Source organism: Pristiophorus japonicus, chromosome 6 (assembly GCF_044704955.1).
Source record: "Pristiophorus japonicus isolate sPriJap1 chromosome 6, sPriJap1.hap1, whole genome shotgun sequence".
NCBI classification, from domain to species: domain Eukaryota; kingdom Metazoa; phylum Chordata; class Chondrichthyes; family Pristiophoridae; genus Pristiophorus; species Pristiophorus japonicus.
In genome coordinates, this window is record NC_091982.1 from 103,738,834 (window position 1) to 103,758,499 (window position 19,666).

Sequence of the window (19,666 nt, forward strand, 5' to 3'; positions counted from 1 at the left end):
GTCCCCAGCACCAGATTTACAGGTAGGTGGCGTTGGGTCGGGTCGGGTCTGGGGTCCGGAGCGCGGGTCGGGGTCGGGGTCGGGGGGGGGGGGGGCGGAGGGAGGTCGGGTCGGGAGCACAGGTCGGGTCGGTGGGGGGAGGAGGGAGGTCGGGTTGGCGGGTTGGTTCGGGTGGGGGGGGAGGAGGAGAGAGGGAGCGCGGGGGGGGGTGGGCAGAGGGAGGTGGCGGGAGGTCAGGTTGAGTTGGGTCCAGTCCGGGTGGGGGGTCGGGAGCGCGGGTCGGTTCGGGGGGGGGGGGGGGGGGAAATCGGGTCCGGGGTCGTGGGGGGGGGGGAGGAGGAGAGCGCGAGTGAGTCGGGTCGGGAGGAAGCAGGAGCTGGGCATGGGTGCCAGCCTTATGCACGCAGCCCCAGTGAGGCCATTCGGCCAGGGCTAGGGGCTGCGTGCTTTGGGCCCCTCCCACAGTTTTGGGCACCTGGAGCTACTGCACATGCGCGGCCACTGTAGCGCACATGTGCAGAGGTCCCGGCACTGTTTTCAGCGCAGGGACCTAGCTCCGCCCCCTACAGCTCGTGCTGCGTCGCGCCCGACTCCAGAGGACCAGCAGGGAGCCGGAGAACCTGTAAGTTTTTTTTAGGCGCAATTTGTGGGGTGAAAAACGAGCGTCCAGGTCGGGGCTGCGCCGTTCTAGGCGCGGCCCGGAACTTGGGCCCATAGTTACTGGAAACTCAGCAATGTGTGCACTTTAAATCATTTCACTTCAGAAAAAGAACAAGTGACAGCTACAGGTATAATACCAATTATTCCACAGCTATCTACCTAAACAGTAGACACATTAAGTGACAAAGCCATGTGTATGTCATGCTGTTGGATCTCTAGCTACAGATTACAATTCCAAAAACTGCATCTCATCTATTCCATCGTCCCTAGCTGAAGATCAATTTGCTTTTATGACCCAACTGTTTATTTGAATGCATTTTTAAGCTTATAAATGATTCGTTTTAACTCTTATATTTACCCTTCAGATTATTCACATACGCAGCTACTTGGTAAAAACTGTAATATCCCCAATTGCTTAATTACAAAATCTTGAACAGTTAGCTTTGTGCCATCATCTACAAACTTCAAATTTTGAGAATACCCAACAAAATGTATACAATTACTTAAAATTCAGCCACTTGTATCAGGATCTTAAATGAAAAACATAACACAAACTATTGATAACTTTATTCTAAAACCTGAATTTATAATCAGGCAACATATAATGAAAGTATTAACAAACAAAAATCCAGATTGGCCTGAAATAGTGTATAATGGCACTTCGTCAGTTTCAAAATAAAAAGTAAATTGAAAATTCATACCATGAGCTTCCAACTCTGATTCATCCACCGTTTCCCATTTTGAAGGAGCAATCTTTAACAGTGGTTCCTCCTTTTTAATCACGACCATTTCTTCCACTAAGAAATAAAATAAAATATATATATTTTTTTTAAAACTCCAACAAATAGATCAACCTTGATTTTAAACTGCAGGGTTTTAAGTGCAATTCTGGTAAGAGGCTGCCATGATGTGAATTCCCATTTTGTTTTTCTCTCTGCACCTTGTATTCCTGCTGGCACTTGCTTGATAGCCTATTATCTGGCCATTATCTCATTGCTGTTTGTGTGGACCTTGCTGTGAATATATTTGCTGCTGCATTTCCTGTATTACAACAATGACTACACTTCAAACATACATCATTGGCTATAAAGTGCTTTGGGACGTCCAGAGGTTGTGAAATGCACAACATAAATACAAGTTATTGCTTTTGGGAAGGCCAGCTGCCAGAGATTAAGTCATTTTCAAATGAGAATATACATTTGTCTCCATTCTGGATAGAATATGGGCTGGAATAATAAGGTGGGCCTCACAGGATTGAGACTCCAAATATGACAAAACTGCCCCTTTCTGAAGCTGCTCTATAATAGAGGACAGAAAATGTCCCTGAATTGTGAATCCACATTAAGAAAATGCACGTTTAGTTTCTATTTGAACCCGGGTAAGTATGAGAGCAATTGCAAAAGAACATAAGAAATAGGAGGAGTAGGCCATTCGAGCGAGCTCCGCCATTCAATAAGATCATGGCCGATTGACCTCTTGGTTCCATTAATATCCAAAAAAAATCTATTGATCTCCGTCTTGAATATACTCAACAACTGAGCATCCACAGCTCTCTGGGGTAGAGAATTCCAAGGATTCACATCCCTTTGAGTGAAGACATTTTTCCTCAAATCAATCCCAAATGGTCTACCCCTTATTCTGAGACTGTGAGCCCTAGTTTTAGACTCCCAAGCCAGGGGCAATATCCTCCCACCATCTACCCTGTCAAGCCCCTGAAGAATTTTATACGTTTCAATGAGATCAGCACTCATTCTTCTAAACTCTCGGGAATATAGGGCTAGTCTACTCTTTCTCTCCTCATAGAACAATCCCCCCATCCCAGCAATCAATCTGGTGAACCTTCGTTGCACTCCCTTAATGGCAAGTATAACCTTTCTTAGGTAAGGAAACCAAAACTGTACAAAGCACTCTAGGTGTGGTCTCACCAGGGTCCTATATAATTGCAATAAGACTTCTTTACTCTTCTACTCCAATCCTTTTGTAATAAAGGCTAACATACCGCTTGCTGTACCTGCAGGTTAACTTTCAGTGATTCGTGTACAAGGATATCCAGGTCTCTCTGGATACCATTTCCCAATCTCTCACCATTTAAAAAATATTCTACGTTTGTTTTTCCTACCAAACTTCACCTTTCTCCACATTATATTCCATCTGCCATGTTCTTGCCCACTCACTCAACCTGTCTATATCTTTGTAGCCTCTGCATCCTCCTCACAATTTACTTTCCTACCTAGCTTTGTATCGCCAGCAAACTTGGATACATTACACTCTGACTCCTCATCTAAGTCACTGATATAGATTGTGAATAGCTGAGGCCCAAGCACTGATCCTTGCGGTACCCCTGCCAAGTGGAAAATGAGCCATTTATCCCTACTCTGTTTTCTATCTGTTAAACAATCCATGCTAATATATTACCCCCAATTCCATAAGCCCTAATTTTGTGCAATAACTTCTTGCATGGCACATTATCGAATGCTTTTTTAAAATCCAACTACACTGCATCCACTGGTTCCCCCTTATCCACCCTGCTAGTTACAACATCAAAAAACTCTAACCGATTTGTAAAACACTATTTCCCTTTCATAAATCAGTGTTGACTCTGCTTAATTGTATTATGATTTCTAAGTGCCCTGTTATCACGTCCCTAATAATAGATTCTAGCATTTCCCTACTACTGATGTCAGGCTAACTAGTCTATAGTTCCCTGTTTTCGCTCTCCGTCCTGTTTTTTTTCTTAAAAGGTAAACTGTTGAGTTAAAAAAAAATCAAATTACGTTTTTCACACCACATCACGTGGTAAACCCTGAGGCTTCAGTAATAATACATCTTAAAAGCATTCCTTCATTAAAGCACAGCACTAAAACAAGCTGACACAATGGCTACAGGTGGTGTTTCATTCACATGTGCCACACATTAACTTATGGATTTAATAGATAATGGATCACTGTAGTCAAAAATAAATGCTTTGATCTGACATTCAAATGATTATAACATTGGGTAAAAATTACCAGCTCCAAAAATAAATCTGCAAGTGCCCACAGTGCTCTTACCACTCAGTCAATATTGTTAATGTGCTTACTTGGCATGCCATCAAGGTCATCCTCAACTGATTTCAAAGGAATCCCATCAATATCATCTAAAGGCGCTCCATCTAGTGGGATTCCATCAATTGGCAATCCATCGACATCATCTAATGGAGCAATGTGGTCACTATCAATTGGTGCACCATCCACATCGTCATGCACCTGAATAAAAACATTATAGGATTGCAAATTTAACAATGAAAATGTAACACCGATAGCAAATATAACAAAGAAAATGTAACACCGATAAACATCACGTGAATATCCCATGTGGTGTTTACACGAAGTCAGAGGATGCACCATTTTAGAAGAACTAGAGAGATGGTGGAAGCAGTTAATATTGATTCAGTCAAATGCAAATTAGATTTCGTTCATAAAATAACATTTTGGGATACAATATTCGAGTAATTTGAGACATGACATGTTGCAAGTGCAGTATGCTTGGAAGGAACAGGTGACTTTCGACCTATGGTTCTCAAAGCTTTCCACCACTGGGGGTGGGGTTTCCTTGTGTCATGTCTGGGTCTGTTGTAGACTAATTGATAGAGATTGATTGCCACTGATTTATGCAAGTGATTAAGTGAAATTGTGCTTTTATTTACGTAACTGTACTACATTCATAGATATTCTAATCAGTGGCTTTGACTATTACAGATGTATTTATTTCCTCAGTTTTATATATTACCTTTGTTTAAAAGTTCAGGATTAGTATGTTGGCAGCAGAGAATATGTTCCTGATTGGTTAATGTGCACAAGCACTTAGTGGGATCATGTGGTTTGGCAGTGTTGGGAGAATGGTTACAGGTTCTGGGAACTGTGGGAGGAGGGCAGTGGGAGCAGTAGAGAAGTGTTGAGAACTGAGGGGCCCTGGGGTCTAGGAATATGGAAGTAGTGGTGGAGTGCTAGTGTGGCGGCAGGAGGTTAATTTTGGCATGGAATTTTGGTGGCAGCAGGATGTAGGAACATTGGGAAGGGATTGCTGGATGTGGCAGTACTTGGTGGGTAATCAGACAGGGTGGAACAGTGGAATTGGAATTGCAGGGTTTGGCAATAATGAGAGTGGTGTGTTGGGGATCTAGGGGTAATGGGAGATGGATGGTGGGGTTTAGGATTAGTGGATGGGGTGCTAGTTTCTGAGAGCATTAGATATTGGCCTAGTGGGGTATGCTGTGGTCTGGGACTACTGTTGGGATGGCAGGGTTATGAATGGTTACATTGTGCTGAAGTAATGCAGAGGAAGGGTGTGAAGTTGTGATGATTTCATACGTGGCAATTCAAGATGTGACAGATGCATGTCAGACACAAGGCACTATTTGGAATCATAGATTAGGTACAACACAGGAGGTGGCCATTCAACTCATCGAGTCTGCAGCGGCTCTTTCCAAGAGCAATCCTGTTAGTTCCACTCCCACACTCTCTCCTAATATCCCTGCAATTTATTCTCCTTCAAGTATTTATCCAATTCCCTTTTGAAGGCTACGATTGATTCTATCCACCACCCTATCAGGCACAGCATTCCAAACCCAAACCACTCGTTGTGTAAAAAAGTTTTTCCTCATGTCCCCTCTGTTCTTTTGCCAATCACCTTAAATCTGTGCCCTTTCGTCATCAACCTTTCAGCCACTGGAAACAGTTTCTCTTTATTTATTTAATCGAAAACCTTCATGATGTTAAACTCCTCTATCAAATCTCCTCTTAACTTTCCCTGCTCCATGGAGAAGAGTAAATGTTGGTCCCTTAGAAGATGAGAAGGGGGATTTAATAATGGGAAATGTGGAAATGGCTGAGACCTTAAACAATTATTTTGTTTCGGTCTTCACAGTGGAAGACACAAAAACCATGCCAAAAATTGCTGGTCACAGGAATGTGGGAAGGGAGGACCTTGAGACAATCACTATCACAAGGGGGTAGTGCTGGACAGGCTAATGGGACTTAAGGTAGACAAGTCCCCTGGTCCTGATGAAATGCATCCCAAGGTATTAAAAGAAATGGCGGAAGTTATAGCAGATGCATTCGTTATAATCTACCAAAATTTTCTGGACTCTGGGGAGGTACCAGCGGATTAGAAAGCAGCTAATGTAACGCCTCTGTTTAAAAAAGGGGGCAGACAAAAGGCAGGTAACTATAGGCCGGTTAGTTTAACATCTGTAGTGGGGAAAATGCTTGAAGCTATCATTAAGGAAGAAATAGCGGGACATCTAGATAGGAATACTGCAATCAAGCAGACACAACATGGATTCATGAAGGGGAAATCATGTTTAACTAATTTACTGGAATTCTTTGAGGATATAACGAGCATGGTGGATAGAGGTGTACCGATGAATGTGGTGTATTTAGATTTCCAAAAGGCATTCGATAAGGTGCCACACAAAAGCTTACTGCAGAAGGTAAAGGTACGCAGAGTCAGAGGAAATGTATTAGAATGGATAGAGAATTGGCTGGCTAACAGAAAGCAGAGAGTCGGGATAAATGGGTCCTTTTCGGGTTGGAAATCGGTGGTTAGTGGTGTGCCACAGGGATCGGTGCTGGGACCACAACTGTTTACAATATACATAGATGACCTGGAAGAGGGGACAGAGTGTAGTGTAACAAAATTTGCAGATGACACAAAGATTAGTGAGAAAACGGTTTGTGTAGAGGACACAGAGAGGCTGCAAAGAGATTTGGATAGGTTAAGCGAATGGGCTAAGGTTTGGCAGATGGAATACAATGTCGGAAAATGTGAGGTCATCCACCTTGGGAAAAAAAAACAGTAAAAGGGAATATTATTTGAATGGGGAGAAATTACAACATGCTGCGGTGCAGAGGGACCTGGGGGTCCTTGTGCATGAATCCCAAAAAGTTAGTTTGCAGGTGCAGCAGGTAATCAGGAAGGCGAATGGAATGTTGGCCTTCATTGCGAGATGGATGGAGTACAAAAGCAGGGAGGTCCTGCTGCAACTGTACAGGGTATTGGTGAGGCCGCACCTGGAGTACTGCGTGCAGTTTTGGTCACCTTACTTAAGGAAGGATATACTAGCTTTGGAGGGGGTACAGAGACGATTCACTCGGCTGATTCCGGAGATGAGGGGGTTACCTTATGATGATAGATTGAGTAGACTGGGTTTTTACTCGTTGGTGTTCAGAAGGATGAGGGGTGATCTTATAGAAACATTTAAAATAATGAAAGGGATAGACAAGATAGAGGTAGAGAGGTTGTTTCCACTGGTCGGGGAGACTAGAACTAGGGGGCACAGCCTCAAAATACGGGGGAGCCAATTTAAAACTGAGTTGAGAAGGAATTTCTTCTCCCAGAGGGTTGTGAATCTGTGGAATTCTCTGCCCAGGAAGCAGTTGAGGCTAGCTCATTGAATGCATTCAAATCACAGATAGATATAGATTTTCAACCAATAAGGGAATTAAGGGTTATGGGGAGCGGGCGGGTAAGTGGAGCTGAGTCCACGGCCAGATCAGCCATGATCTTGTTGAATGGCGGAGCAGGTTCGAGGGGCTAGATGGCCTACTCCTGTTCCTAATTCTTATGTTCTTATGTAGAACAACCCCAGCTTCTCTAGTCTATCTATGTAACTATATTCCCTCATGTCTACGTTTTCTTGAAGTCTATTACTATCTTCCTCACTGTTCACTATATTTCCATGTTTTGTGTCATCTGCAAATTTTGCAGTCATTAATATACATCAAGAAAAGTAGTGGTCCTAGTACTGACCCCTGGGGAACACCACTGTATATCTTCCTTCAGTCTGAAAAATAACCATTCACCATGACTCTGTTTCTTGTCACTTAGCCAATTTTATATCCATGCTGCCACTGCCCATTTATTCCATAGGCTTCAATTTTGCTGGCAAGCTTATTTTGTGGTACTTTATCAAACGCCTTTTGAAAATCCATATAAATGGATATCAACTGCATTGCCTTCATCAACCCTCTCTGTTACCTTATCAAAAAACTCAATCAAGTTCATGAATCACAATTTGCCTTTAACAAGTCCGTGCTGGCTTTCCTTGATTAATCTGCACTTGTCCAAGTGACTGTTAACTTTGTCCCTGATTATCATTTCTAAAAGCTTCCCTATTACCGAGGTTAATCTGTAGTTGCTGGGTTTATCCTTACACTCTTTTTTTGAACAAGGGTGCAACATTAGTAATTCTCCAGTCCTCTGGCACCACCCCTGTATCCAAGGATTGGAAGATTATGGTCAGTACCTCCACAATTTCCGCCTTAACCTCCCTCAGCATCCTTGGATGCAACCCATCCGGTCCTGGTGACTTATCAACTTTAAGTACAGACAGTCTTTCTAGTACCTCCTCTTTATCAATTTTTAATCTCATCCAGTATCTCCACTACCTCCTCTTTCACTATGACTTTGGCAGCATCTTCTTCCTTGGTGAAGATAGATGTAAAGTACTCAATTTAGTATCTCAGCCATGCCCTCTGCCTCCTTGAGGGTCCCTAATCGACCTCACCCTTCCTCTTAACACCTGTTTATCATTGATATGCCGATAGAAGACTTTTGAATTCCCTTTTATGTTAGCTGCCAATCTATTCACATACTTTCTCTTTGCCCCTCTTATTTTCATTTTCACTACCCCCCTGAACTTTCTGTATTTAGCTTGATTCTCAGTTGTATTCTCAACTGGACATCTGTCATACGCGCTATTTTTCTGCTTCATCTTGCCCTCCATCTCTCTCGTCATCCAGGGAGCTCTGGCTTTTGTTGCACTAAATTCCCCCTAGTGGGAATGTACCTCGAAAGGCAGCCCATTGTTCAATTACAGTTTTACCTGCCATTCTTTGATTCCAGATCGAGCAATGCCTCATTCCTCTGATCAAGAAAGTTCTCCTGAACTCACTTCAAAAATTCTTCCCCCTCACTGCATTATTTCTATCCCAGTCTATGGGCCCAACATTGCCCAACCCCTTTTTTTGGCGTACTGACCTGAAGCGCTGGAAAGAGCGCCAGGAAAAAGGGGCCCCATCCTGGCCGCTCTTCGGAGTCCCTGCGTGGCGTGGAGACTGAAGGGGGAGGCGGAGCAACAGGCCAGCGCAGAAAGCAGGGCCGGCACCTATGTACATGCTCAGTGAGGACTGCGCGCATGTTCCTGCCCTCCCAGTGCGTCCTGTGGGCTGTGAGCAGGACCTGATGTTCGCAGCCCCTATCCCAGGCCGAAGAGACGACCCGATCTCGCCGCACCTATCCCCGGCCGAGTGGCCGGCCTGCCGAGTTCCTGGGCAGGTTGGACTTCGCTTTTATTTTTTATTTAGTGGCTGTGCCCCCCCCCCCCAACCTGGGTAACATCGCAGCCTGCAGCTCATATTTCTCCGGTAGGATTTACTTCATTTTTATTAATATTTTAATTGAGCTTTTCCTTGCAATGTTTGGTGCTTGGTTGTTGAGGTCCTCTCCAGTTCCCTTCCCTCCCCTATCCCTGCCCTAATGTCTGCCGAATGTGTGCTGCTTTTTCTTCACTGCCCACAAGGTTTTTCAGAGCTGGCCACATACGCTGACCTAAGTGGATTTGGAGCAAGTTTTTGCTGGCCAAAGTGGCATAAATGGCCAAAACTGGCGTGTCTGGCAACGTCCCCTTTTGAAAAAAAACCTGACTTACTCTGGAGCAATTTTGGGGGGGAAATGGCATTTTTTAAACTTACGCCAGAAAAAACAACTTACTCCAAAAAAAAATGATGCAAGTCATGGCCAGGATTGGGCCCTGTATTAGGATAATTGAAGTCCCCCATTATTACTACTCTATAGTTCTTGCACACCTCTAATTTTCCTGCAAATTTGCTCCTGTATATCTTTCCTATTAGTTGGTGGCCTATATAATACATCTAGTAGTGTAATGGCACTTCTATAATTTCTTAACTCTAACCAAATTGATTCTGTCCTTGACCCCTCCAGGACATCCTCGCTCTCCAGCACTGTAACATTCTCCTTATCCAATACTGCCACCCCACCTGTCTTCTTTCCTTCCCTATCTTTCTTGAACACCTTATATCCAGGAATATTTAAAACCCAATGCTGCCCTTTTATAAGCCAGGTCTCGGTTATTGCCACACATCACATTCCCACGTGGCTATTTGGGTCTGCAGCTCACCAACCTTATTTACCATGCTTCTTGCGTTTACACACATGCACTGTAAACCTGTCTTGGATCATCTTGTATTCTTAGTCTGACCCCATCTAATACCTTACTATTTCTTACTCTGACCCCACCTAATACCTTACTATTTCTTACTCTCGTGCTATCTGTCTCTCCCGTCCTTTGTGGACTTTGTTTCTCCTTTCTAACGCTACATCCTGGTGCCCAAACACCTGCCAAATTAGTTCAAACCCTCCCCAATAGCACTAGCAACCCCCTCACCACATGGACATTGGTTCCGGCTCTGTTGAGGTGCAACCCGTCCAGCATGTACAGGTCTCACTTCCTCCAGAACTGGTCCCAATGCCCCAGGAATCTGAAGCCCTCCCTCCTGCACCATCTCTTCAGCCATGCATTCATCTGCTCTATCCTCCTATTTCCATATTCACTAGCTCGAGGCACAGGGAGCAATCCAGAGATTACTACCTTTGAAGTCCTGCTTTTTAATCTCTTTCCACCAGCCTGTCTATGCCTTCTTGAAGTCTGTTACTATTTTCCTCACTGATGATACCAGAAATGCGAGGGTATACCCATCAGGAAAGGATAAACAGGCTAGGTCTCCTCACTTGGAAAAAAGACTCGGGTGACCTAATTGAAGTCTTTAAAATTATGAAAGGTTTTGATAGAGTAGATAGAGAGAGAATGTTTCCACTTGTGGGGAAGAGCATAACTAGAGGCCATCAATATAAGATAGTCACCAAGAAATCAAATAGGGAATTCAGAAGAAATGTCTTTACCAAGACAATGGTGAGATTGTGGAACTCGCTACCACAGGGAGTATTTGAGGCTAATGGTATAGATGCATTTAAGGGGAGGCTAGGTAAGTGTATGAGTTAGAAGGGAATAGAGGGTTAGGCTGACAGAGTTAGATGGGGAAAGATGGGAGGAGGCTCGAGTGGAGCATAAACAGAATACAGCAACTGGGGAATTTAAATTCAGTTAATTAAATAAATCTGGAATAAAAAGCTAGTATCACTAATGGTGACCATGAAACTATCGAATTGTTGTAAAAATCCATCTGGTTCACTAATGTCCTTTAGGGAAGGAAATCTGCCGTTCTTACATGATCCGACTCCAAACCCACAATAATGTGGTTGACTCTTAACTGCCCTCTGAAATGGCCTAGCAAGCCATTCAGTTGTACACAACCGCTACAAAAAACGAGAATAAAACTGGACGGACCACTCGGCATCGACCTCGGCACCGGCTTTGGACAAGAAAAGGGTACGCTCAGCCCCAGTCGACCCTGCAAAGTCCTCCTTACTAACATCTGGGGACTTGTGACAAAATTGGGAGAGCTGCCCCACAGACTAGTCATGCAACAGCCTGACATAGCCATACGCAACAGAAGCATACCTTTTGGCCAATGTCCCAGATTCCTCCAGCACCATCCCTGGCTATGTCCTGTTTCACCGGCAGGACAAACCCACCAGAGGTGGCGGCACAGTGATATACAGTCGGGAGGGAGTGGCCCTGGGAGTACTCAACATTGACTCCGGACCCCATGAAGTCTCGTGGCTTCAGGTCAAGCATGGGCAATGAAACCTCCTGCTGATTACCACCTACCGCTCCCCTCCCCCTCAGCTGATGGAACAGGACTCCTCTGTTTTGAACACCACTTGGAAGAAGCACTGAGGGTAGCAAGGGCACAGAATGCACTCTGGGTGGGGGACTTCAATGTCCATCACCAAGAGTGGCTCGGGAGCATCACTACTGATCGAGCTGGCCAAGTCCTGAAGGACATAGATGCCAGACTGGGCCTGCAGCAGGTCATGAGAGAACCAACACGGGGAAAAAACCTATTTGACCTCGTCCTCACCAATGTACCTGTCGCAGATGTATTTGTCCATGACAGCATTGGTAGCAGTGACCACTGCACAGTCCTTGCGGAGACGAAATCCCGTCTTCACACGGCGGACACCGTCCATGTTGTGTGCCACTACCACCGTGCTAATTCAGAATAGATAGATTCAGAACAGATCTAGCAGCTCAAAACTGGGCATCGATGAGGTGTTGTGGGTCATCAGCAGCAGCAGAAGTGTATTCCACCACAATCTGTAACCTCATGGCCTGGCATATCCCTCACTCTACCATTACCATCAAGCCAGGGGACCAACTCTGGAGGAGTGCAGAAGAGCATGCCAAGGAGCAGCACCAGGCCAACCTAAAAACGAGGTGCCAACCTGGGGAAGCTGCACAGGACTACATGCATGCTAAACAGCGGAAGCAACATGCTATAGACAGAGCTAAACGATCCCACAATCAACGGATCAGATCAAAGCTCTGCAGTCCTGCCACATTCAGTCTTGAATGGTGGTGGACAATTTAACAACTAACGGGAGGAGAAGGCTCCATGAACATCCCCATCCTCAATGATGACGGAGCCCAGCACGTGAGTGCAAAAAAGACATGGTTGAAGCGTTTGCAACTTCAGCCAGAAGTGCCCAGTGGATGATCTATATTGGCCTTCTCCTGAGGTCCCCACCATCACAGAAGCTAGTATTCAGCCAATTCGATTCACTCCACGTGACATTAAGAAAGGATAGAGCACACTGGATACAGCAAAGGCTATGGGCCCGGACAACATCCCGGCTGTCGTGTTGAAGACTTGTGCTCTAGAATTAGTGGCACCTCTAGCCAAGCTGTTCAAGTACAGCTACAACACTGGCATCTACCTGACACTCACCTGGAGACAATATTAGTTTAACTGCTGTGCCACAACAATCACCCATCACTGTCTGAAGTTATATCTGAAGAACCACTTGCGACAGTAGTTGACATCTCCAGAACTGAGAATGAAACTTTGAAGAGAAAAGAAAACCTAAAAAAAAATGTAACTCACTGTCTACTAGCATTAAAAAGATAATTTAAGTAATACTAGTACATACTACAGGTCTTTCTGATGCATTGTCATCCAGTTTCATTAGTCCAAGGAATATATTCTGCAGCCTAATGAGGAAAGGCTCTGGATAAACAGCCCAGTCTTCCCATGCTCTAAAACATGTCATTATCTTTTGCTAAACAGAAACAAAATAAAGCACAATCATTATTTTAAATTTGCCATGGGTTCAGTGAAATCAGTTTCTCGTCTCGAACAATATTTTAATCTGAGCATTGCTAAAGTATGCTTGCATGCATGAAGAGTACATGTTACAGATCATCTGTGTAGAAACAAGTACTATATGAAGCATCACATTCCAAAGAGTGCACTGCCCAGACGTACAATTATTGTAGGACAAGTAAACCAACTTAAAGGAAAATTAGAAATACAGCAAAAAAAAAGTTGCTGTTCTTACTAATGAAAACAGACCACAAAATTAAAGCCTATACTGAAAATTAACTGCACCATAAATGTATTAATTGTGACAAATTAAAATCCCACACATAATGAACAATGCAACTGTTTTAAAAAGCAGTGCAGACATGGCAGATGACATAGAGAATTAGTGCATGGTTATTTCACCTCTCAAACCTGGCCGTGAATCCAACCAGGCAATTAAAATCTCCTCTCGGTGCCTCTGCTCGGCTGATCGCTCAGTTAATAAAATCTGCGCCATACAGATCACAAAGTCCCAGGCTTGATTCCCAGTCTGTGCAGTTAGTAGATCACAGCCAGGGTGAAAGTAAGGGATTGTTACAAATGGCCTTGGCACCGCTAGGCTAGGGAGAAGGAAAATGAATCAGGGTTCCTACTCTGGATCTCTCTTCAGTGAGAACTGTTGTCAAGTCCATGTGTTCAGACATGAGGCGAGGGCAGGATCAGGCTCATCTGTGATGCTGCCCACTGTCAAATAACTTGTCAATGCTCATTACTTAGGCTCACGTATAAAAAAAAAAGCCTTGTGGCGAGCTACCAGAGGATAATCGGCACTCATGGAACTGTATGGCAGCTGGAGTCGGCGCTGCCAGGAGAAGCAGGAGTCAGAAAATTGGTAACACAATGGTTAAAAAAAAATCTCTTCTCGCTGTTATCTGTAAGAATCCCAAGTGAAATCAATTTGGGCACTCAAGTTCTAATGGTTCATGAAGCTCCTGTAATTTGGCACTATTCTTGCTCCAAGATACCATAATAGTGGCTGGTGTGGGAACTTGAGAACGGGAATATTTTGCTACGGTTGGGGTTGAGTCAGATTAGAGGAATCTTAATTCTGCACAATGCATGTGCTATGCCTAACCTCTCAATCCCAACAATATATGCCAAGCAGTGGGAAAATATTCTATTCCCCACAACTCAAATCTTTGGTGAGTGCCAAGAGGAGGAAATAAGAATATACACATGTAAGCAGCAGCCAGATCCCAGCATGATAAAAATGAGATACACATAATACAACTATTTGCACTTAGACATTAAATTAATGAATTATAATACATCAAATCAAAACTACTGAGACTTCATGTAAAATAAAAGTCCTATACAGCTTGATAAATGGTCTCAAAGTGACAGGGAAGCCTGGGTGGGAAGGGTACGTTTTGTTTAATGTAGTGCTCTCTTTTTATAGGACAAAATAATCATAACTGAAATTTCTTTTAGTTTTTTTAAGCTAATTTGGAGACTCTCAGTGGAGTTTCCTTCGCTGTTTGGCCACTCCACGATGTCAATTGCAAAGAGCGTCCTTGTAGAAACATAGAAAATAGGTACAGGAGTAGGCCATTCCGCCCTTCGAGCCTGCACCGCCATTCAATGAGTTCATGGTTGAACATGCAACTTCAGTACCCCATTCCTGCTTTCTCACCATACCCCTTGATCCCCCTAGTAGTAAGGACTACATCTAACTCCTTTTTGAATATATTTAGTGAATTGGCTTCAACAACTTTCTGTGGTAGAGAATTCCACAGGTTCACCACTCTCTGGGCGAAGAAGTTTCTCCTCATCTCGGTCCTAAATGGCTTACCCCTTATCCTTAAGACTGTGACCCCTGGTTCTGGACTTCCCCAACATTGGGAACATTCTTCCTGCATCTAACCTGTCTAAACCTGTCAGAATTTTAAACGTTTCTATGAGATCCCCTCTCATTCTTCTGAACTCCAGTGAATACAAGCCCAGTTGATCCAGTCTTTCTTGATATGTCCGTCCCGCCATCCCGGGAATCAGTCTGGTGAACCTTCGCTGCACTCCCTCAATAGCAAGAATGTCCTTCCTCAAGTTAAGAGACCAAAACTGAACACAATACTCCAGGTGTGGCCTCATCAAGGCCCTGTACAACTGTAGTAACACCTCCTTGCCCCTGTACTCAAATCCCCTCGCTATGAAGGCCAACATGCCATTTGCTTTCTTAACCGCCTGCTGTACCTGCATGCCAACCTTCAATGACTGATGTACCATGACACCCAGGTCTCGTTGAACCTCCCCTTTTCCTAACCTCACATTTATCCACATTATACTTTATCTGCCATGCATTTGCCCACTCACCTAACCTATCCAAGTCACTCTGCAGCCTCATAGCATCCTCCTCGCAGCTCACACTGCCACCCAACTTAGTGTCATCTGCAAATTTGGAGATACTACATTTAATCCCCTCGTCTAAATCATTAATGTACAATGTAAACAGCTGGGGCCCCAGCACAGAACCTTGCGGTACCCCACTAGTCACTGCCTGCCATTCTGAAAAGTACCCATTTACTCCTACTCTTTTTGCTTCCTGTCTGACAACCAGTGTTGCGCCATTAGAGGCAACGGGCAGTGCAATTGAAAGTGGTGCGAGGGCTGCTGCTGAGCAGACCTGCCCCAAAATGCGAGCTGCAAGGCTGGCCAACTCCAGAGTAGCAGTCGGGGTAGTCTGAAGTCATGTCGTCGCTGTTTGTAATGGAGCTGGTCCTTGAAATGTAAATCACTGGAGCCACATTGCAAACTGAAGTTTCTTTGTGATGGCAAGAAATTGATTTGTTTTTTAAAAATAGTGACATTTAGACAAAAGTATTGTTTTGTTTTATGAAAAGGGGGCAGTGCTTTCAAGAATGAGAACTGCCCAGTACTTTCCTTCAACTTTAAACTTCTGATTGTTCCAAAATCGTACCTTGAACTGTTCTGCCTGAAGTCTCGCTTGAATCACTTTATGGGCTTCATGCATATCAGTAAATAGCTGAGGGAGTTTAGTTTCAAAACTGTTGAAAGAATAAAATATAAACACTTCAAATTACACAAGCAGTGCCTTTCCAAAAAAAATTTGAAAGATTTACAACAAAATCGGACGGAACTTACTATTTCCTATAATAAGATGCATTGGCAACTTTAGCGCAGGAATTATACAGAATGTCAGACACCAAGTACAGCCTTGCTATCTGCAATGAAAAGTAAATATAAAGCATTCGTGAATGGTGTCAGCTTTCAAAAGCCATCTCTTGCAATATGCTGTTCCTGGGTAACAAGTGCAAATGTCAATGTCAAATCTGAGCACTGTCCTAAATTACTAAACCAATGTATAAAATAATTTACATCATATTAATCTTGCTGAAGACGACTTTCATTGCAGTGTAAAATACAATTAAATTTGATAATATTTCATGTTATACAGTTGATGGAGGACAAAATCTGCACTAAACAATAACCAAATGCTTACATATTTTAACATGTGCACACAGAATATTTCACTTTTTTGAAAGTTTACCTTTTTCTGCAGAGGAGTTTGTAAAATAGACAGTGATTCTGCAATGCAATCCACTATTTCCTCAGCAGCCTCTGCGTTATTCAAACAGAAGACCATAGCATCTCCGATATCGTTTCGATGAGGTGCCAAGCCTCTCAAGATATTCTCCAATTTATCTCTTTGCCTGAAAATGTTATAGTGTGTTAGCTACACATTATAACTTATACTTGAACATGTCTGCATTTGACTAGAAATTTAACCAAAAAATACAAACAATGCTCAAAATTCACCATTCCAAATATATATTTTTTAATGCAGTCACTGCAGTAAATAAATTCCTGGCTTGCCATGGAATCTATAATGACAATGTTTAACTTATGGTATAAGCAGAAGATAAAAGGATTTGTCCTTAAATAACCATAATCTGGTACAAAGGTGTATAAATTGCAATGATCAGGAGGATATTTTACATTTTAGCAAATTCAATTCAATTTACGTATCGACAACCTTTACTATTAAGTAGGATTTAACCTCAGAATTATCTCAGATAGAGCTCTACTATTTTTTGGAATTTCACTGTTAAATTTCAGGTTGCACCCAATAGTTCTCTTCTGCTCAGCGAAAGTGAACACTTGCTCCCTATGGACCAAAGCATGAGAAACATATAGGGCCAGATTTTGCTGAAAAAAACAACACCGTCTGAATGATGCATTCTGCAATAAATATGCAAATCACCCAGCACCTTGTGACATGGATGGGATACCAAGTGAATTGTGAATCGCCACAAGTTGCTGGACGATTTGCACTGCACCGCCGTTAGCTTCATGAAAACGGCATCTTGCGCTTAACCTTCCTGTGATTTTAATGAAGTTGCTGCATTTCCATATTAAGTGCCCAATAAACTCGCCACAGAAAGCCAAGTCTAGTAATTATCAGCACAAGTACCCTTTTACAGGCGTGACAACTGTCAATTAATCATTCCGTCCCAGAAAATAAACAATTATATGTAAAGTCGCATTCCATTAGGTTGTGAATTGTTTTAGGAGGAGATTTTAAAAATGTCAAATTTAATTTTTTAAAAAATTTTATTTTTGGTTTGTCTCTTTCTCGCTCTCTTGTAATCCAATACTTCTTTCTCTTTCTGTATTTGATTTGACATTGAATGCATCCACTCTAATTCACCCTCCTTCTCAGTCTTTCCTCTATTTATTTCTCAATCTTTAAATCTCATTGGTTAAGGAGATACACTGTTGGTCTCATTGTTCACTCAGTTGCCCCGTCGCCCCCGACGCACCATCAGCTCATACTTCCAGCAACTTTATGGGCAAAGTGTTTTCAAATCAAAACATGCAATTGTAAGTCTAACTAACGGGTCACACCACGAGATGCCTCGCTCCAGCAAAATCTGGCCCAAAATATCTGCTAATGTAGCATTATCCAGGGTCAAACTAATACCCGTTACTGAATTTGCTCACTATAAATGGCACCAGCCCTCTCGTGCTTCAGATAATGGAAGAATAATCACTGTGTGACTGAGGTTTATAATCTACGGATCAGTAAGTTAAAGCAAATGAAAAAAGTAGCAAAAGATTAATATAATAAATTACACAAGATTACAATTTTTAACGTACAACTCCGAGTTCACAAAATAATAAAAACCACACTTCACTGACACTCCTAATAACAGTGAACTGGACCAATGTCCATAACATAAAACTTTTATGTTAGGTTCAGTCCATGACTCAGAAGCTTCATTGTCACATTGCCGTACGGTCGAACAGAAATAACTAGAGAGCTGAGATTCCACGTCCTCTACTATCTCTTTGAACTCAGCAAACCAACATATGATAGTTGGATGGGTATCATATGGTGGCCTAGAGGTTATGGTCCTGGAAGGGACAATCAGGTGAGGAGCTCAAATCCCATCATGGCAAATTGTTAAATTGAATTCAATAACCTGGTAATTTGTGGGTGGGTACCAGAAAATAACCACAAAATCTGCTGGATTGTAGCAAAACCCCAACTGGTTCACTAATGTCCTTCAGGGAAAGGAACCCACCATCCCTACCTGGTCTGCCCTACACATGACTATGGTTGACACTTCATGCCCTCTGGGCAACTAAGGATGGGCAATAAATGCTGCCTTGCCAATTCCATGCACAATCCAAGAACAATTATTTTTTTTAAACACACAATTGACCAAGATATAGCAAGTAATAGTTTTCTGGACTTTACAATAGATGCTGGGCACAGATACATTTACACCTGGGTACCAGCAGCTTAACTTTAATTGATTATCAGGACAATTAGAATTTCAAATTCAGTTTGAGGGTGAGAAACTTGGGTCTTAAACAAGTGTCCTGAACTTAAATAAAGGCAATTACAAAGGCATGAAGACAGGGTTGCCTAAAGTGGACTGCGAAAATAAATTAAAGGGTATTACGATAGATAAGCAGTGGCAGACATTTAAGGATATATTTCATAACTCTTAGCAAAGATATATTCCAGTGAGAAAGTAAGAGAAGGATGAATCATTCGTAACTAACTAAGGAAATTAAGGATGATATCAAATTGAAAACAAAGGCATACAATGTTGCGAAGATTAGAGGTAGGCCAGAGTATTGGGAAATTTTTAGAAATCAACAAAGGACGACTGAAAAAATAATATAGAGAAGATAGATTGAGAGTAAGCTAGCAAGAAATATAAAAACAGACAGTAAGAGCTTCTGCAGATATATAAAAATGAAGAGAGTAGCTTATGTAAACTTTGGTCCCTTAAAGGGTGATACTGGGGAATTAATAACGGAAAACAGGGAAATGGCAGCGACTTTGAATAATATTTTGTATTGGTCTTCACAGTAGAAGACACTAAAAGCATCCCAATAACAATAGATAATCAAGGGGCTTCAGGGAGGGAGGAACTTAAAACAATCGCTATCATTAGAGAAAAAGTACCAGGAAAACTAATGAGACGAAAGGTGGATGAGTCCCCAGGACCTGATGGCCTGCATCCTAGGGACTTAAAAGAAGTGGCTGCAGAGATAGATGCATTGGTTCTAATCGACCAAAATTAACTGGATTCTGGAGAGGTCCCAGCGGATTGGAAAACCCCAAATGTAATGCCTCTATTCAAGATAGGAGGTAGGAGGGAGACAGAAAGCACTTAACTATAGACCAGTTAGCCCAACATCTGTCATTG

The 19,666-nt window shown here is 42.8% G+C and overlaps 1 protein-coding gene across 1 annotated transcript in view; it reads right to left on the reverse strand.

Moving 5' to 3' along the window:
• Positions 1 to 19,666, reverse strand: part of LOC139266150 (U2 snRNP-associated SURP motif-containing protein-like) — a 51,559-nt gene that overhangs the window by 4,143 nt on the left and 27,750 nt on the right. Inside the window, exons 15-22 of the mRNA XM_070883994.1 lie at positions 16,489 to 16,651; positions 16,083 to 16,162; positions 15,898 to 15,985; positions 12,772 to 12,900; positions 3,740 to 3,905; positions 1,362 to 1,457; positions 1,216 to 1,238; positions 1,039 to 1,122 (exon numbers count right to left, since the gene is read on the reverse strand). Coding sequence (XP_070740095.1) covers positions 1,039 to 1,122; positions 1,216 to 1,238; positions 1,362 to 1,457; positions 3,740 to 3,905; positions 12,772 to 12,900; positions 15,898 to 15,985; positions 16,083 to 16,162; positions 16,489 to 16,651 — 829 coding nt within the window. The remainder of the gene's footprint in view (positions 1 to 1,038; positions 1,123 to 1,215; positions 1,239 to 1,361; positions 1,458 to 3,739; positions 3,906 to 12,771; positions 12,901 to 15,897; positions 15,986 to 16,082; positions 16,163 to 16,488; positions 16,652 to 19,666) is intronic.